This window comes from Phyllobates terribilis, unplaced genomic scaffold (assembly GCF_046119375.1).
Source record: "Phyllobates terribilis strain yellow unplaced genomic scaffold, ASM4611937v1 Scaffold_1__5_contigs__length_1240528914, whole genome shotgun sequence".
Classification (NCBI taxonomy): domain Eukaryota; kingdom Metazoa; phylum Chordata; class Amphibia; order Anura; family Dendrobatidae; genus Phyllobates; species Phyllobates terribilis.
In genome coordinates, this window is record NW_027362761.1 from 247187649 (window position 1) to 247205268 (window position 17620).

Consider the following 17620-nt stretch of genomic DNA (forward strand, 5'->3'; position numbering starts at 1 on the left):
GAAATAATCATCCCAAACAACCTTTAGGACAAGTAACAGGATTGGGGCATATGTGGCACTATTGACCCGATCAGCATTAACAAGTATTTTTGGAGGATTTGATGCCTTCAAACAGCATGTTTGGCATTGTTGTTCCAGCCAAACATCAGGGCTACTTTGAGATTGTAAAGGATTTATTTTAAGATGTCTTGACAGTCCATATTAGTTTTGCTTCAGAGTGCAGATAAAAGTATTAAGATAATAGAAAAAAATGGAAACTTATGAAGAAGCAAGTATTTATAAAGAGCATAGTTTAGCTATATAGAGTATATAAGTATATAGAGAGTAATACAATACTATTTATAGTAATTGTAGCAATATTCTTTCCGTCTATCACTTGTCAAAACTTTAAGTGACTGCTGCATTATCGATTGCTTGACCGTGAAATAACATTAAAATCTGTGGGTTTATCATATAGAAGTTTCACAAAGCCACATTCTTCAATCTGTCCTCTATAGTAAAAGGAAGGTGACTCTGGGGGGAGGACTAGGCACCCATTTCAGAGGGGCAATCAGTCAATTTCATGGAATTCTTGCCTTATTTGTCACATTAAGTGGGAGTTGGAGAAAGTAGGAGTGTCTGATTAGTAGCTGACCAACTGTGATGTGCCGGAGAGTTTGGGACAGGGGCTTCAGATAAAGCAAACACAGGGTGAGATTAAATATGCTACAGGGAGACAGACAAAGAAAGTTCCTAGCACATTTGTGAAGGGTGGATAGCTGTATGCATGATAGATGGATAGATAGATAGATAGATAGATAGATAGATAGATAGATAGATAGATAGATAGATAGAAAGATAGAATGATATGAAGGAGAGAGACTACATATGATGAGTGACATCCAGAACTGAGCAGGGAAGGGAACAAAGGAGGGTCTCATCTATTGTGAAGCAGCAGGCACAGATCAGGTTCTGCACTTGTTCTGTGGACGTGGTGTGGCTGAAATGTCACGCAGGAAACAGAGAAAACCTCAGCAGCTCATCTCTGACTGTGACAACTCGACCTCTTCAGAGAATGGTAAGGACAGAGAGAATGTGATGTAAGGAGGAAACAATTCCCTGCTTGTCTTATTTCCCATCTTATTAGTCTCATGGGAAAAGTTTGTCAACTCATATTGAAAATAGTGCTATCAACTCTTAAGTTTTAGACTAAGCTCCTCTAGTCCACTTGGATGTAACTTGTGGCAGCTATAAACAGCAATGTACATAGAGGACCATATACACTTAAAGCAAGCATTTCTTAGTCATTTGGTGCTTTTATTTTCCTCATTATATCCTAAACTGAGAAGTGTTATATGTGGTTTTACATAGGACTGCAGATAAACAGACAGAAGTATTGTTTCCATGGAAATATTCAAATGTCATCAAGCAGATAAGTAGATTACATTACAAGGCTATATGTGAGACAGGACTCAGCTTGTGGAGCTGCCTTCACAAAAGACTGCTATTGCTACATTTATTTCTTTTTTTGGTACTTCAATATGAGGCTCCTACAAGGAGCAAGTGTACAGGGAAATTGTCTCATCTGCCATGTATCTACTTGTTTTGGCTAAAAAAGACAAATCAAAAATTCTTCAGTGTGAACCTGGCCTTATAGCCAGAACAGCAGCATATTGATGTAGTGGATTTTATGTTTTTTCATATCACATACTTTCAGTGATGATGTGCACAGCATACAGTACAAAGGGTATATAGCACCTCGGCGTCTCCTATATCTGGAGCCATTAAGAAATATTCCCTGACTTGTTAGACAGAACTTTCCAACTTACATCATCAGAATGATTCATTAGTACTAGTCTATTCAAACTATTGCTAATCGTTCTTGTCTATATTCACATGCAACACTACTTATCTATAGTTTTCAATCTCATTTTTTTTATATTTATAGTATATGTCTAGAGAAGCTATATATATATGTATGGTTTTATCTATAATATCAGTTTAAAGTATCTATCTACAGTATCCATCTATAATATCTACAGCATCTATAAATCTACAGTAATTATCTATATTATCTACCAATCTACAGTATTCATCTATACTATCTTTTCAGCATATTTGTATAGTATCAATTTACAGTATCTATAGTTTTTACATTATCTATAGTATTAATTTACAATATCCCTCTATAGTATCTATCTATACTATTTATCTAGTATCTATCTATAGCATCTATTTGTAGTATGTATTCATCGTTTTTATCTACAGTACCTATTTACAGTATCTACAGTATTAATCTATAGCATTTATTTACAGTATCTATAGTATATCTATAAGAACTATTTACAGCATCTACAGTATATATAGACACTATTTACAGTATATATAGTATACATCTATAGTATCTATTTACAGTATCTATAGTATATATCTACAGGAACTATTTACAGCATCTATAGTATATAAGTATATATCATCTATTTACAGTATCTATCTACAATTTTTATCTATATTTATATTGTCTATAGTGTTTATCTATCATATCTACTTACAGTATCTAACTACAGTATATATCCATATATATTTACATTATCTATAGTATATGTCTAGAGTATAATTTACAGTATCTATCTATACATTGTTTATCTATAGTATTTATTTACATTATATATATTATCTATTTACAGTATCTACCTATATAGTATGTATCTAAAGTATCTACATTATTTATGGTATATATATATTATCTATTTACAGTATCTATCTATATGCAGTGTTATTTATTGAGAATATTATTTACAGTATCTATAGTACATATCTATAGTATCTATTTACAGTATCTACCTATATACAATATTTCTCTATAGTATCTATTTACAGTATCTACAGTATTAATCTATAGGATCTATTTACAGTATTTATAGAGTATATCGATAGTATCTATTTACAGTATTTATAGAGTATATCGATAGGATCTATTTACAGTATCTACCTATATACAATGTTTCTCTATAGCATCTATTTACAGTATATATATAGCATCTATTTACAGTATCTATAGTATATATAGTGTCTATTTACAGTATCTATTATATATATCTATAGTATCTATTTACAGTATCTATTTATATACAGTGTTTCTCTATAGTATATATAGTATATATTTATAGTATCTGTAGGGTATATCTATAGGATCTATTTACATTATTTATAATATATATCTATATTATCTATTTACATTATCTATAGTATATATCTATAGTATTTGTTTACAGTATCTATAGTATCTATTTGCAGTATCTATAATATATATCTATAGTATCTATTTACAGTTTCTATTTATATACAGTGTTTCTCTATAGTATCTATGTATAGTATCTATAGTATATATATATAATTTATATTTACAGTATCTATAATATATATAGTATCTATAATATATCTATAGTATCTATTTACAGTATCTATAGTATATATAATTTATATTTACAATATTTATAGTATACCGTATATATATAGTATCTATTTACAGTATTTATAGTATATATATAGTATCTATTTACAGCATATATATAGTATCTATTATCTATAGTGTGTATATATATATATATATTATATCTATTTACATTATTGTATATATCTATAGTATGTATTTACAGTATTTATCTTTAGCCTCTGTTCACATTACGTGTATCTCTTCAATATCCATCTGTAGTATTTATCTATTTACAGGAACTGTATAGAGAATTTACCTATCTATTTACAGTACCTATAATATCTAAATCTCATTTTTCAAGTCTATCCTAAGACACTTCCCTATTCTTTACCCTCCACACTATGTGTTTCTCTGTAGTCTTTGTGCAAAACATTACAAGACTATGTTAATACAAATGATAATGTAGTCTAAACAATGTTAAACTATTTCACATTAACACTAAAATGTTGTAGTCTCCATCTACATTTTGAATTATTTTCAACGTTTCACTTTTTATTCAATGGATGGAAAAAGAGTGAAGTTTCTGCCTCCGTCTGCTTAACGTAAATACGGTAGTTTTCAAATGGAAAACTTCTAATAGAATGAAAGAATTAGTGAATTGCTTAAAAACCTTAATAAAGATTGGAATTTCTGATTCTAAAGTAACTAAGTATTTGTTTTTTTTTTACCAATAAACACTTTAATAAATGCACCAACATTGTGCAATATTTTGTCATCAGTGTCCGTAATGTCCCTTTTATTAGGTATACCTTTAAGGCCTGAAGCATATAGGGTCTCTGCTCAGAAATGGATACCGCAGTCATAAGTATATCAGTCTCCATAAGAATTCTCCTCTCTTTGAGCCCAGTTCTTGTTTTTCTTTTATAACACCAGTGCCAACTTCAGCAAAACTACTGGTTAAATCGTCCTGAATTATATTGTACAGCTCTTTCATTATAATATACATTTAAAGAAGGATTCTTACTTTTCCAGCGTTCGCTCACCTACTAGTTTAGGGAGTGAACTGTGAAAAGGCCAAATTCACAATACTGTTCCCGATAGTCTTTATACAATGTCTGCTATTGTGTTAAATGTAAGAGCAGAAACGCTGACTATAAAGCTAGAAAAGATTAAATTAATCATTAGTAAAGTGCATAAACAGCAATTGCCTTATTGTTTTAAATTTATGTAAATACTTTTATGCCCAAAAATGACAGAAGTATTCCTGACCAGAAAAAAAAAAAAATTCTCGTTTGCCAATAAGGGTATCACTCCAAGAATACTTCTGTCATTTTTGGGCATAAAAGTATTTACATCGATTTTTCTGGCTAACACGGTACCACAATATAACTTTGTATTGTACATCATATCTTAAATTTAGAATTTTTCCTCTTAGACTTGACATTTTCAATAATATTGGTGGAGGATAGACATGAAGAATTGAAATTTCCTCTTGAGGCGAAAGCCAATTTTAGTAGATTTATAGAACAATCATTTAATCATAAAGTCTTTTAGCTTTCACAAATTATGTAGCTCCTGTCGGTTCTCCCATTCTCCATCATCTCTGAGTATGTAATGAATTCACTGCAGTACATATTGTCTTAGAGACTAGGAGTGAAAAGGACATAATGCGAATACCTTAAGTGGAATCTGTCACTACCTTTAAAGTCCCTAAACCAGTGCCACTGTCTTGTACCATAGTTCAGTAACTTTCTATATGTGTTACTATCTGTATTATCAGTAACTGCATGATGTACTTACTAGTAGTCATGAGTCATGGAGGTAAAACCTATTGGATTAATAGTCACCGTGTCAATACCTTAAATATACCCATTCTAGCTTGAACGGTCCCTAAAAACTGGACTCAAGCCTGCTCTTACAAATCCAGTGCTGTGCACATATAAAGCCATGTCATTTCACTGCACATGTGCCTGGTGCTTCTGAGGCTCATTCCGATGATTTCTGAATTCGGATTTTTTTTTTTAACGGATGCTAGTCTATCTGTTCATTTCCACTCCCTATGAGACTTTATTTTTGATATTAAGTTGTGGATTAAAGGTTGATTGTGGGTCACCGGTCATTTAACAGGGAGGTCTTGTGTCTGTTGACATGTCAAATGATGGGCCATGCAACAAACACACAGTTTGTGCAATAAAAGGGCAGAGAAAAAGTGTTGATATGGTTTTTTAATCTTTGAAGAAGAAGTGGGTTACACTTTGAAACGCGTAGAAAAATAAAAGAAATCATTATTTTATAATACTTCTGGCGTCCGGCGTTTCTTTACAAGTTGGCAGCGCGGATATGGACCACAAACTTTACATGTTTTATAAGTTCTGAGATGGCTCAGATAAGATGAACATAAAGTAACATGAGTCATCATTGAAATTGTAATCCATTATAGATATTTTCCATGTTGCATACAGTGGCCACCAAAAGTTTAGCATTTTTTTTAAAAGTGTGATTATTTCTGTCTGGTTGTTGTGACGCCATTTCCCTGGCAATGAATTGAAAGTGCATGAAGTTGTCATCATGCAGGACCTTAATTTTACCCAAAATGCTTTTGAATATAGGTATGGTAATTTTATTAAAGAAAACTGACGGGCAAAAGTTTTGCATATACTATTTATTGATCACAACATAGAGAGTAATTCATTGTTTACAATGTGTAACTTAGTATTTTGTAGCATAACCTCTTGCTTTAATTACTGCACCACAGCGATGGGGCATTGAAGCCACTAGGGTATTCAAGACATCTTGAGGGATCTTGGTCCATTCCATTTGCAAATCTGCAAACAATTCATCTCTATTGCTATGGGTACGGACATTACCCTAACTCATCCCAAAGGTGCTCTATAGGGTTTAAATCAGGTGATTGGCTTGGCGATTGCAACAGGCAAACATTTTTCTTTGCTAACCAATTCTTCACTAAATTGGATGTGTGCTTAGGATTAGTGTTGAGCAAATTTGTTCGGCATTTCAAATTTGGGTTTGTGTTCGGGGTTCCGGCTTGTTCGCGCCAAAAAATCGGCTCCACCCACGAACATCCCTGATCTGCTACACTGTCATACAGTTAACATCTGAGTGACAGTGTGGCAAATCATAGATGTTCATGGGCGGAGCCAATATTTTGGCGCGAACAAGCCGGAACCCCGAACACGAACCCAAATTTGAAATGCCAAACAAATTCGCTCAACACTACTTAGGATCATTGTCTTGCTGGAATTTCCATCCCCTGCCTACTTTGGTTTTACCATGTGGCAGCATTACTTTCTCCAGTATATCCTTGTACATTGTAGCTTTCATATTTCCATTAATTCTATGCAGAGGGCCAATGGCAGATGCAGAAAAGCAGCCCCAAACCATGACATTGCCACCACCATGTTTCACTGTGGGTGGTTGGTACCTTACATAATTAAGTTTTCCAATTGGGCGGTATATATAGTGCTTGCCATCACTACCAAACAGATAGAACTTGGATTCATCCGACCACAACACCTTATACCAATCTGTCTCTCTTTCCAATGGCTGTGTTCTTTGGCAAACTCAAGTCGGACCTTACGGTTCTTTGCAGAAATGAAAGGCTTCTTGACTGGAACTTGTGCATTCAACCCTACTGCTCTTAGCCGTCGCACCACAGTTTGGCAACTCACTTTGACCCCATATTCTTCGATCATTTCATGCAAAATCTGTTCAGCGATTTTTTTGACATCAGATACTGACTTTTTCTTAATAATGTGATCATCTCTGGAGGAAGTTTTCCATGGTTGTCCAATTCTAGGTTTGTCATCTGTTCCATAACCTTCTTTTTCTTTCTCTGATATACGTAACCCTTGACTCTGGGAACACTTGATCAGTTGAATTACATAGCTACCTCTTTTTGGCTTTAGCCTGACTTCACTCTCAGAATAATAAAATTCCTGAAATCTGGTGATAAATTTGGCTTTGTCTTTGCCATGTTTTAACCTAAAAACACACACATAAAGAAAAAAATTTAGCCAAAATTCGACTACCCATGAAAAAATCTGCAAAAAATGTGGCCCAGCAAATGTTGAAAACTAACACATAAAGGGATAAAACAATGTCAAGCACAATTTCTGTCCTTATAGCTGACGACTATTTGCTTCCGGTTTACTAAAATCACCAGGGAATGGCATCACAACAACCAGACAGAAGTAATCATACTTTAAAAAAAAATACAAAACTTTTGGTCCCCACTATATTTTATTGTAAATTGGAAAAACGCAAATTCAATAAAAACCAAAACCATTAATTTGCTTGTAGTTGTCTGCAGGTTCACACGACCGTTTAAAAAAATCATCAGTTTCATTCAGAAAACTCAGACACTTTTTTTTCTCACTTGTCATCCGTATGTAATCCGTATTCAATCCATTTTTTTTACAGTAGCAGCAATTACTCATTGAAATACCATTTATAAGTCCACCTTCACATGTTCAGTATTTGGCCAGTATTTTATATCAGTATTTGTAACCCAAAACCAGGAGTGGGTGATAACTGCAGAAGCTCATGTTTCTATTATACTTTTCCTCTGATTGTTCCAGTTCTGGTTTTGGCTTACAAATACACATGTAAAATATTGACCAAATACTGAACGTGTGAACATGGCCTTACAGTTTCCTATGTTACAGAACTGGTATTCATCCGTTAAAAATAGCTGCTTATATTGTTGTTTCATATGGCATCCAATTGACTGAATGTGTGAGTCTCATCCGATTTACAGAAGAAATTAGTACATACTGTGATTATTTTCACACACAAATTCAGTCAGTGAAAAAAATCGCTTGTCAGCACTGCCCCATTGAATAACATTGGTTTAAGTGTGGTCCATTTTTTTTGGACACCACTCGACCAAAAATATGGTTGTGTGAACGAGCCCTGAGAGTGTTGAATTTAAGTTATTACTTTCAGGTTTCTGTGACAGACACAGATTTGTTGAAAACATTTCTGTGATGAATAGGGTTTGTAGAAATACTGTGGTGTGAAAAAGTGTTTGCCCCCTTCCTGATTTCTTATTCTTTTGCATGCTTGTCACACTTAAATATTTCAGATCACAAAACAAATTTAAATATTAAACGAAGATAACACAAGTAAACACAAAATTCATTTTTTAAATTAAGGTCTTTATTATTAAGGGAAAAAGAAATCCAAACCTGAAGGGGCCTGTGTGAAAAAGTGATTTCCCCACCCTCTTCTTAAAACATAAATTAACTGTGGTTTATCACATCTTTGGGAAGCTGAGTTCAATTTCCGTAGCCACACACAGGCCTGATTACTGCCACATCTGTTCTCAATCAAGAAATCACTTAAATAGCCCCTGCCTGACAAAGTAAAGTAGACCAAAAGATCCTCAAAAGCTAGACATCATGCTGCGATCCAAAGAAATTCAGGAACAAATGAGAAGCAAAGTAATTGAAATCTATCAATCTGAAAAAAATTAGAAAGCCATTTCTAAAGCTTTGGGACTCCAGCAAACCTAAGTGAGAGCCATTATCCACAAATGGCGAAAACATGGAATAGTAGTGAACCTTCCCAGGAGTGGCTGATCGAGCAAAACTACCCCAAGAGTGCAGCGATGACTCATCCAAGAGGTCACAAAATACCCCACAACAACATCCAAAGAACTTCAGTTAAGTCAGTCCTCAGTTAAGGTCAGTGTTCATGACTCCACCTTAAGAAAGAGACTGGGCAAAAATGGCATGCATGGCAGAGTTCCAATACGAAAACCACTTGTGACAATACAGCTTAAAATCTTAATTAGCCAGACGATTAGATTTGTTAAGTCAAGAGAAATACACTATTGTGTTGTGTTGACTTATAAATGTATTTGTATTTCTCTTGCTGATCAAAAAGGTCATGCTATTTGTATAATCCTGAATGCTGAATTCTATCTGTTTGAAAACAATCATGTTTACTATGCTAATGACAAATTGTACTAAAAGTCAGCTACAGGTTTATTTACAATAGCCCCTGTGATACCAACTATGTAAATTGATTAGCTCAAACAATGAGACCTGGTGAGCCAAGCACCTTTACTTCTTACCTGTGACTGATGACCTTACACAGATGTAAATATAAACAGGGATGTCTGTAGTGCTGCAAGCAGAATGAAGGAGAATCAGAAAGACTTTACAAGGAGATTGAGAGACATCCTTCAGGAAAGTAGATGGATTGCATGGCATCCAAAGAGACACAGATTTGGATTTTACATGATTCTAGCATAAGGGTGTCGGCCCCGACTGGAAATATTTGGAACTGCTCCTTTGACCATCAGAGAGACATGGATACATTTTGGGGAGACCAAATTGGGACGAGGAAGTCACCTGGCCCCATGGATATGTTGTTTCGGTTTGCCAGGAAGGACTTACCCGTCGCCTGGAACTCATGGAGACATTCGGAGAAGCGAGATCATGACCCGCCGGTCATCTGGCTCCATGGAAACGCTCGGAGAGGCCAGGTTGGGACCCTCGGGTCTCCTGGCCTTGTACCTTCTAAGCTTCCTAAGCTTGCGGCTACCTTCTCTCTGTGGGGGCCTGCCAGAAGCGGGGTGCCACTGGTTGAGGTAGTTGGCCCTGTAAGTCTCCAAAGTCGCAGCTGTTCTATCCCAGGCGGGCGGAGAAGGAAGGGTGAGACTGTGTAATGTTGTACCATCTTGGGTATTTGCTGGGAGTATTCTATGTGTTTATTGTCCATGTTGTGTTGCAATAAAGTATTGCCACGCTGTTTTACCCTCACCCTGTGTTGTCTGAGTAGCATTACGCCAACGGAAGACCTCAGGTCTTCACATATTAATATGTGAAGACCCGGGGTCTTCCGTGGGCGTAACACTACTTAGACAGCACAGGGTGTGGGTAAAACAGTGTGGCAATACTTTATTGCACTACAACACGGACAATAAACACATAGAATAGCTGCAATTTCGTGGCTTCCAGGGCGGACTACCCCCACCAGTGGCACCCGCTTTTAGCGGACCCCCAAAGAGAGGAGGTAACGACAAGCTTATGAAACTAGCCAAGGGCAGTGAGGTCTGGGGCCAGGTGGCCTGTTTGTCCCAACCTGTATTCTTCAAGACGTCTCTGAGGGTTCAACAATGGTCAATGGAGCCAATCGGTATTCCTCCAGCTTGGGCCGAAGTCCCCTAAGCTGTCATGCTGTAGAATGACACAGAATAGAGGCAGAGGCCCCTTTTTTATAGATCACAGTTGTCCTTGCAGCCATCATTCACAGGTCAAGGGTCAGGGATCAAGGTGGAAGGGGCTCATGACTCATTGTTTGAGCATTTAATCAACTCGCATGGTTTGGTATAATACATAATCAGCATATTATCACAGTATTGCTCCATGTCTCTATCTTGCAAGATTTGCAGACAATATCTTACAGTACATCTTAACTCGGGTGTCAACATTCAGGATTATTCAAACAATAGCCTGTGTTAATCAACTAAAGTAGAACACCAATGCAAAAGTCAACATGAAGATAAAAGCATATAGCTCCTGGATTACTGAATTTGTCTGGCATAATAATAAGAAAAGCTGTGTTGTCACACCACTGCTGAGCAAAAAGAACATAAAGGCTCAGCTAAGTTATGCCAGAAAACATCTTGATGATCGCCAAGACTTTTGGGAGAATATTCTGTGGACTGACAAAACAAAAGTTTAACTTTTTCGAAGGTGTATCCCACATTACATCTGGCATAGAAGTAAGATTGCATTTCAGAAAAGGAACATCATACCAACAGTAAGATATGGTGGTGGGAGTGTGATGGTCTGGGGCTGTTTTGCTGCCTCAGGACCTGGAAGACTTTCTGTGGTAAATGGAACCATGAATTATGCTGTCTACCAAAAAATACTGAAGGAGAAAGTCCGGCCATCTGTTTGTGACCTCAAGCTGAAGCACACTTGGGTTATGCAGCAGGACAATGATCCAAAACTCACCAGCAAGTCCATCTCTAAATGGCTTAAGAAAAACAAAATTAAGTCTTTGGAGTGGCCTACTAAAAGCCCTGCCCTTATTCCAATTGAGATGTTGTGGCATGATCTTAAAAAGGCGGTTCATGCTCGAAAACCCTCCAATGTGGCAGAATTACAACAATTTTGCAAAGATGAGTGGGACAAAATTCCTCCACAGCGTTGTAAAAGACTCATTGCCAGTTATCGCAAACGCTTGATTGCAGTTGTTGCTGCTAAGGGTGGCCTAACCAGTTATCAGATTAAGGGGGCAATCACTTTTTCACACAGGGCCCTGTAGGTTTGGATTTCTTTTTCCCTTAATAATAAAGACCTTCATTTAAAAACTGCATTTTGTGTTTACTTGTGTTATCTTTGTCTAATATTTAAATTTGTTTTGTGATCGGAAACATTTAAGTGTCACAAACATGCAAAAGAATAAAAAATCAGGAAGGGGGCAAACACTTTTTCACACCACTGTACATACATATACCGCAGAAACAGATTCAGATACAATATATGGACAAAAGTATTGGGATACAATTCTAAGGCCACGTTCACACGTTCAGTTTTTTACATCAGTATTTGTAAGCCAAAATCAGGAATGGAACAATCAGAGGAAAAGTATAATAGAAACACGTCACTACTTCTGCATTCATCACCCACTCCTGGTTTTGGCTTACAAATACTGATGTAAAATACTGACCAAATACTGAACATGTGACTGTGGCCTTAGGCTCCGTCTACATCTAGCAGCCACAGTTAGTTTTTTTACTGTGATAACAGCAATTTCTGAAAATCACAACAAACTATGTTGTTTTTGGCAGGATCGTGCTGCCCTAATGTGTAAACACAGCCTTAAAGTAGGCATTTCACCAGTTTGAGCATGTTAAATTGGCCACATCATGGAATAGGGGCTGCTCTGGTAACACCCAGGTGAAGTATAACAAATTAGAACCTAAACTTTACAAGCTCATATCTCTGCAACAGAGAAGAGAAATTAAAAATAAATACTATATTTTACCCAGCTATGTAGCCACTATTTCATGATGTGGCCAGGTTAACATGCTCATTCTGATCAGAGTTTCTCCTTAAAGAGACTCTGTCACCAGGTTTTTGCTACTTTCTCTGAAAGCTGCAAAATGTAGGGGCAAAGACCCCAATCCCAGTGATGTATCATTTACTAGGTTGTGTTACGGATCCGGGTGGTGGAACCTCTGTGCTGCGGTGCAAGGAGGGACCAGAGGGGCGTAACTAGGTATCAACTCGGACTGACCAAGGTCGCACGGCGGCTCAATCGACTCCGTGAACCAGGGAAGGACCGAGCAGAGGGACCAGGTGCTACTCTGGACCAGTCCTTGTATGAGAGCAGGTGACTCCCACGGGTCAGAAGGCAGGGACTGACCGGTACAGCAGATGAGCACGGCAGGTAGGCTGACGGGTGATCCGGGTAGATGGACTGGCAGACACCATGGGTAACTGGCAGGAGCCTCAAGGTAGGCTGGCTGGTAGGCTGGCAGGTAACTGGTACGTTCTCCGGGTAGGCAGGCAAGCCTGGCCCATAGACAGACTGGCGGGTTTGGACCGCAGGTAGACCGTCGGGCTGGAGAGTGTACTTGGCTGGCGGAGACAGGTAGCAGGTAAAGGCTCCAGATAAGCGGACTGGCCAAGCCCATAGACAGACTGGCGGGCTGGGCTGTAAACAGACTGTCGGGCTGGACTGGTAGTCAGGCTGGCGGACTGGACTGGTAGTCAGGCTGGCGGACTGGACTGTACTGGTAGTCAGGCTGGCGGAATAGACTGGTAGTCAGGCTGGCGGACTGGACTGGTAGTCAGACTAGCAGCGGGACCTGAGGGCTGAAGCAGAATTAGTACACAGAGCTTCAACCTTGCACGGGCACCTCCATTTTGGAGGAGGTGCCTTTTATATGAGAAGTCCTCCCGCCATTGGCCGGGGACTCCTTAGGACGGCAGCAGCAGGAGAGCCGGAAGACGCCGGGCCAGGAGCGCGGCGGTAAGGGGGGCGGCGTCTCTGCCTGTCAGGGGGCAGAGACGCCGATGCTACAGGTTGCTTGGTATAGTAGATTGTTTTATCAGAAGATTATCACTGAGAGGGATTGTAAACCTGAAGCTATGTAGTCATCCATATTCATGAGCTCTGGCTATCCTCATCCTCACCACTGATTGGCAGCTTTCTGCCTATGCACAGTGTACAGTGTATTGGTAGAAAACTACCAATCAGTGGTGGAGTTATACAGAGCTCAGCATTTAGAGAACTGGTAGGTCTGCAGCACATAAAACTTTTCATCAAAACTGCAGTAAGCAGCCCAGGAAGTTATACATTGTTGGAATCAGGATCTCTGCCACTGCATCATGCTGCTCTCAAAAGAGGCAGCAAAAAACCTGGTGCCACATTCCCTTCAATCATTGAAATCAGCTTTCTCATTCAGTCTCATTGCCACAGGTGTGTAAAATCCAACCCCTAGCCATGCAGTCTGCATTTACAAACTTTTGCATAAGAATTGGTTATTTTAATGAACTGATTGAATTTGAGTGTGATACTGTAATAGGATGTCACCGTTGAAACAAGCCAATACATTACATTTCTTCCCCACTAAATATTTCATGATCAACTGTGAACTAAACTATTGAAGAATGACAAAGTTTAGGAACCACAGCAATTCAGCCAAATGGCAGACCAGAATGTGGTCATTGAGAGATGAGGTATGTGACGCCTCTTACTCGAAAAAGCCCTTCATTTTACCCTGGGAGATGGGGGACTCGGAGTTGGGTCCCGTGATGGAGAGATGGGGTGCAGCCGTGGCCCGGACCCGACCCGTGCTCAGGGCCGTCACATTAAAAGGAGATGGTGTGGGCTTATCCGGGTTGAGTGGCTGATTTACGACTACGCCACCTGTGGCACCTGGTGAAGGCCACCAGCGCCACTGTAGTCCGCTGAGGCATGGTGTTATGGCGGCCAAAGTTATTGCTACTCCCCACAGGCAGAGCGAGGCCTCAGGTCAGAGGGACAGGATGGAGGGGGTAGTAGTAGAGGAGAACGGATGCCGTGTCTCGCGGTGTGGCGCAGAAATAACAGTTCGGAGGCCATAGGGGTGAACTTCCAAGGCTTTACTCACTTTAGAGTTGGCAGAAGGAAGGCAACTCCCTGCTCCCAGCGGAGTCCTGCGGTCACCAGGGACGGGGGTCCGACAACCTCCGAGTAAGTCCAGCATTCAGTCGGGACCCTACACCAGAGTGTTCCTGAACTACAGACCGAATCCTTTCCTGTCCGTTTGTGTGTGCGAAATAGGCCGGGTCTCCCTCTGAGCTCCTCTCAGAACAAGGGCACAGGTGGCAGCTCCGCTCCGTCCGATACCCGATGGGATCCTCAGGGCCTACCGGGCTTTCCCCACCAGGACATGGAGTAGCAAGGTCGGGTGTCGGGGGCCGGTACCCCTCTTGCAGCCGGACTCCCTCTGAATATATCAGCATGGCGAGGACAGGTGGCGTACACCGCTCCGTCTGCATCCTCCCTGGGATCCATTTGCTATGGAGCTACACTCTCGAGCTCTGGGCCTTCTTGATTATGGTCCTTGACCGGGTTGGGACCTTCATTATCTGCAACCTGCCCCTCGACCCAAGGCCAGGGTACGAGGGCCGTGACTCCATCCGCTGCAGGTCCACACAGGATCCACGCTCAGGGAGGGAGATCACCATGAAAATGACATCCAAAAGACAATGAGCCAAGATGGCAATCTATTAAATATGAAATATTAAGTGTAACTAACTTGTAAGTCCTCCACCCTCACCTACTAACTGGTTCCCCTAACTCTTGGTTCCCCAGTCTCCCTGTAACCAGGGGAGCAGCACCTAGTGCATAGTAGCCCCCTCTGGTGGAGAAATGTGGTGTTGGATGCAAAGGTTGGGTCACGACTATCACACTGTTCTTACCTCAGAGGAAGACTCCACCCCATTAAAGAAGTGCAGCATCCCTGTGGCGGTCAAACCCTCAGGGGCGCCACAAGGTACATAGTACATAAAAGTCGGAATCAATCAGCTGACAATAACTACCAAACTTCCTCTGGCATTAACATCAGCAAGAACAAACTCTGCATCAGGCGCTTCATAGTAGGGGTTCCCATGGTCAAGCAGCTGCATGCAAACCTTACATCATCAAGTGAATGGAGTAGAGTAAAACACACCACCACTGGCCTCTGGAGCAGTGGAATGTTGACCTTTGAAGTGACAAATCACCTGGAAGGCGGATAGGTGAATCTGGTTTTTGTGAATGAGGGATAATACAATGGTGTTTTTCAGGTGTTCTTAGGGGTTGGTAGACCAATAGTTCCAGTGACATGAACTCTTAAAGCTTCAGCAAACCAAGACATTTTGGACAATTGTATTCTTCCAACTTTCTAGTAACTCTGTTCCAAGTGTTTGCCCATTCAGTCATCTTATCCAGATCGTTTTGCAATATTGTAATGTCAAGATTACACTTTAATATCCTACATAGTTTGGTGTCGTCAGCAAAGACTGACACTTTACTCTCAATCCCATCCACAAGGTCATTAATAAAGAGATAAAAAAGAATTGGAAGGATAAATTAATTCACATAATGGCAGGTGCAGACAACCATATTAATGGTCTGAGTGCAATCCCACAGAACATCGAATTGCACCAGTGCCAAAGTTATACTATGTGGCCGCTGCATGCCCGAGTTTGATTCAATAATCGGATTGCCCTTAGCCATGCAAGTCAATGAGTGTGTGGAAAACATCGGGCTGAACTCACATGATATCAGAGTGCATTCTGATTTCCAGAGACTGACAGAATGGAGAAGACGGAGACATTTTTTTCTCCATATTCTCCTCATTATTATTATTTATTATTATAGCGCCATTTATTCCATGGCGCTTTACATGTGAAGGGGGTATACATAGCAAAAACAATTACAATAATTCTTGAACAATACAAGTCAGCGACTGGTACAAGAGAAGAGAGAAACCTGCCTGCAAAGGATGCACAAACAATCTACAAGGGATGGATGAGGCTACAGTAGGTGAGGTTATAGCTGGTCATGCAGCGGTATGGTGGAGCGAGGGTTACTGCAGGCTGTAGGCTTGTCAGAAGAGGTGGGTCTTCAGGTTCCTTTTGAAGGTTTCCACAGTAGGCGAGAGTCTGATATGTTGGGATAGAGAGTTCCAGAGTAGGGGGGATGCATGGGAGAAATCTTGTATGTGATTGTGGGTAGAGGAGATAAGAGGGGAGTAGAGAAGGAGATCTTGTGAGGATCAGAGGTTGTGTGCAGGTAAATAAGTCCTCATCCAAAAGAATCGGATCACACAATGCTCATATTCTGATCAGAGTTTGATCAGAGTTTGATCAGAGTGTGATTTGCATATATAATATGGCACATTGCGGTAGCCATGGGCGATGTACTTGTCTCTTGTGCCCTTGCACGTTGCATGAAGGTGGAGGTCCTGGCTGGGTGTGAGGACTTATGCTGTGGGGACAGTACACCCTTGCAGGCTGCAAGTAACCGATGATTTGGGTTGGCCAGCACCAGATGTTCAATGAGGGAGACCGCCAGTCAAATATAAACTTTTTACTCAAAGTTAACTTGGAGGCGATAATATACAGTAAATAGCGAGTACACAACTTTATGAACGTTTCCTTCGTAATAAGGAGCATTTTCCACCCAGAGTTTCAATTTATTCCTCTTTACTTTCTTATCCTCAACGTTCTTCTCTACTTCACCATAACTCAGCTCCGTACTACAGTCCACTTAGCAAGAGTCCTATAGTCAACCCTCGGTTCCGCGTCTTCTTTCCCCTCTAGGTAACTATATTGCAAATATGGCTGGTACTTATCTTCTCTGTCTCTTATGCTCTGGAACTTCCGCCCGGGCACTCTCTTAGTCTTACATACTCTGTCTCGCTTAGGCCCGTTACCTCTGTGCATTATAAGCTCTGGGATGTACTTCTAGGCGTTCTGACCCATTCCCTTTTTATCGATCCATCACTCTGTTCTTTCCATCACTTCTCTCTCTTTCTCTCCGCTAGGATCTCGCTATCCTCCATCTCTGTCTCCTCTCTTGTTAGAGACACCCACTTCATGCAGCACTGCTCACATTAGACCTTAGGTCCTCTTTCTATACACTCTTGGCCCTTTCTAACTTCCTGACAGGAAGCTGTCTCTGTCCCTT

The 17620-nt window shown here is 39.9% G+C and overlaps 1 protein-coding gene across 2 annotated transcripts in view; it reads left to right on the top strand.

Moving 5' to 3' along the window:
* Positions 1–588: 588 nt before the first annotated feature.
* The window catches only part of SALL2 (spalt like transcription factor 2), a 60442-nt gene continuing 43410 nt past the window's right edge, over positions 589–17620 (top strand). For both annotated transcript variants that reach the window (XM_073671125.1, XM_073671127.1), the window contains exon 1: positions 589–1057. In XM_073671125.1, the coding sequence (XP_073527226.1) occupies positions 985–1057 (73 nt within the window). In that variant the 5' untranslated portion in view covers positions 589–984. The remainder of the gene's footprint in view (positions 1058–17620) is intronic.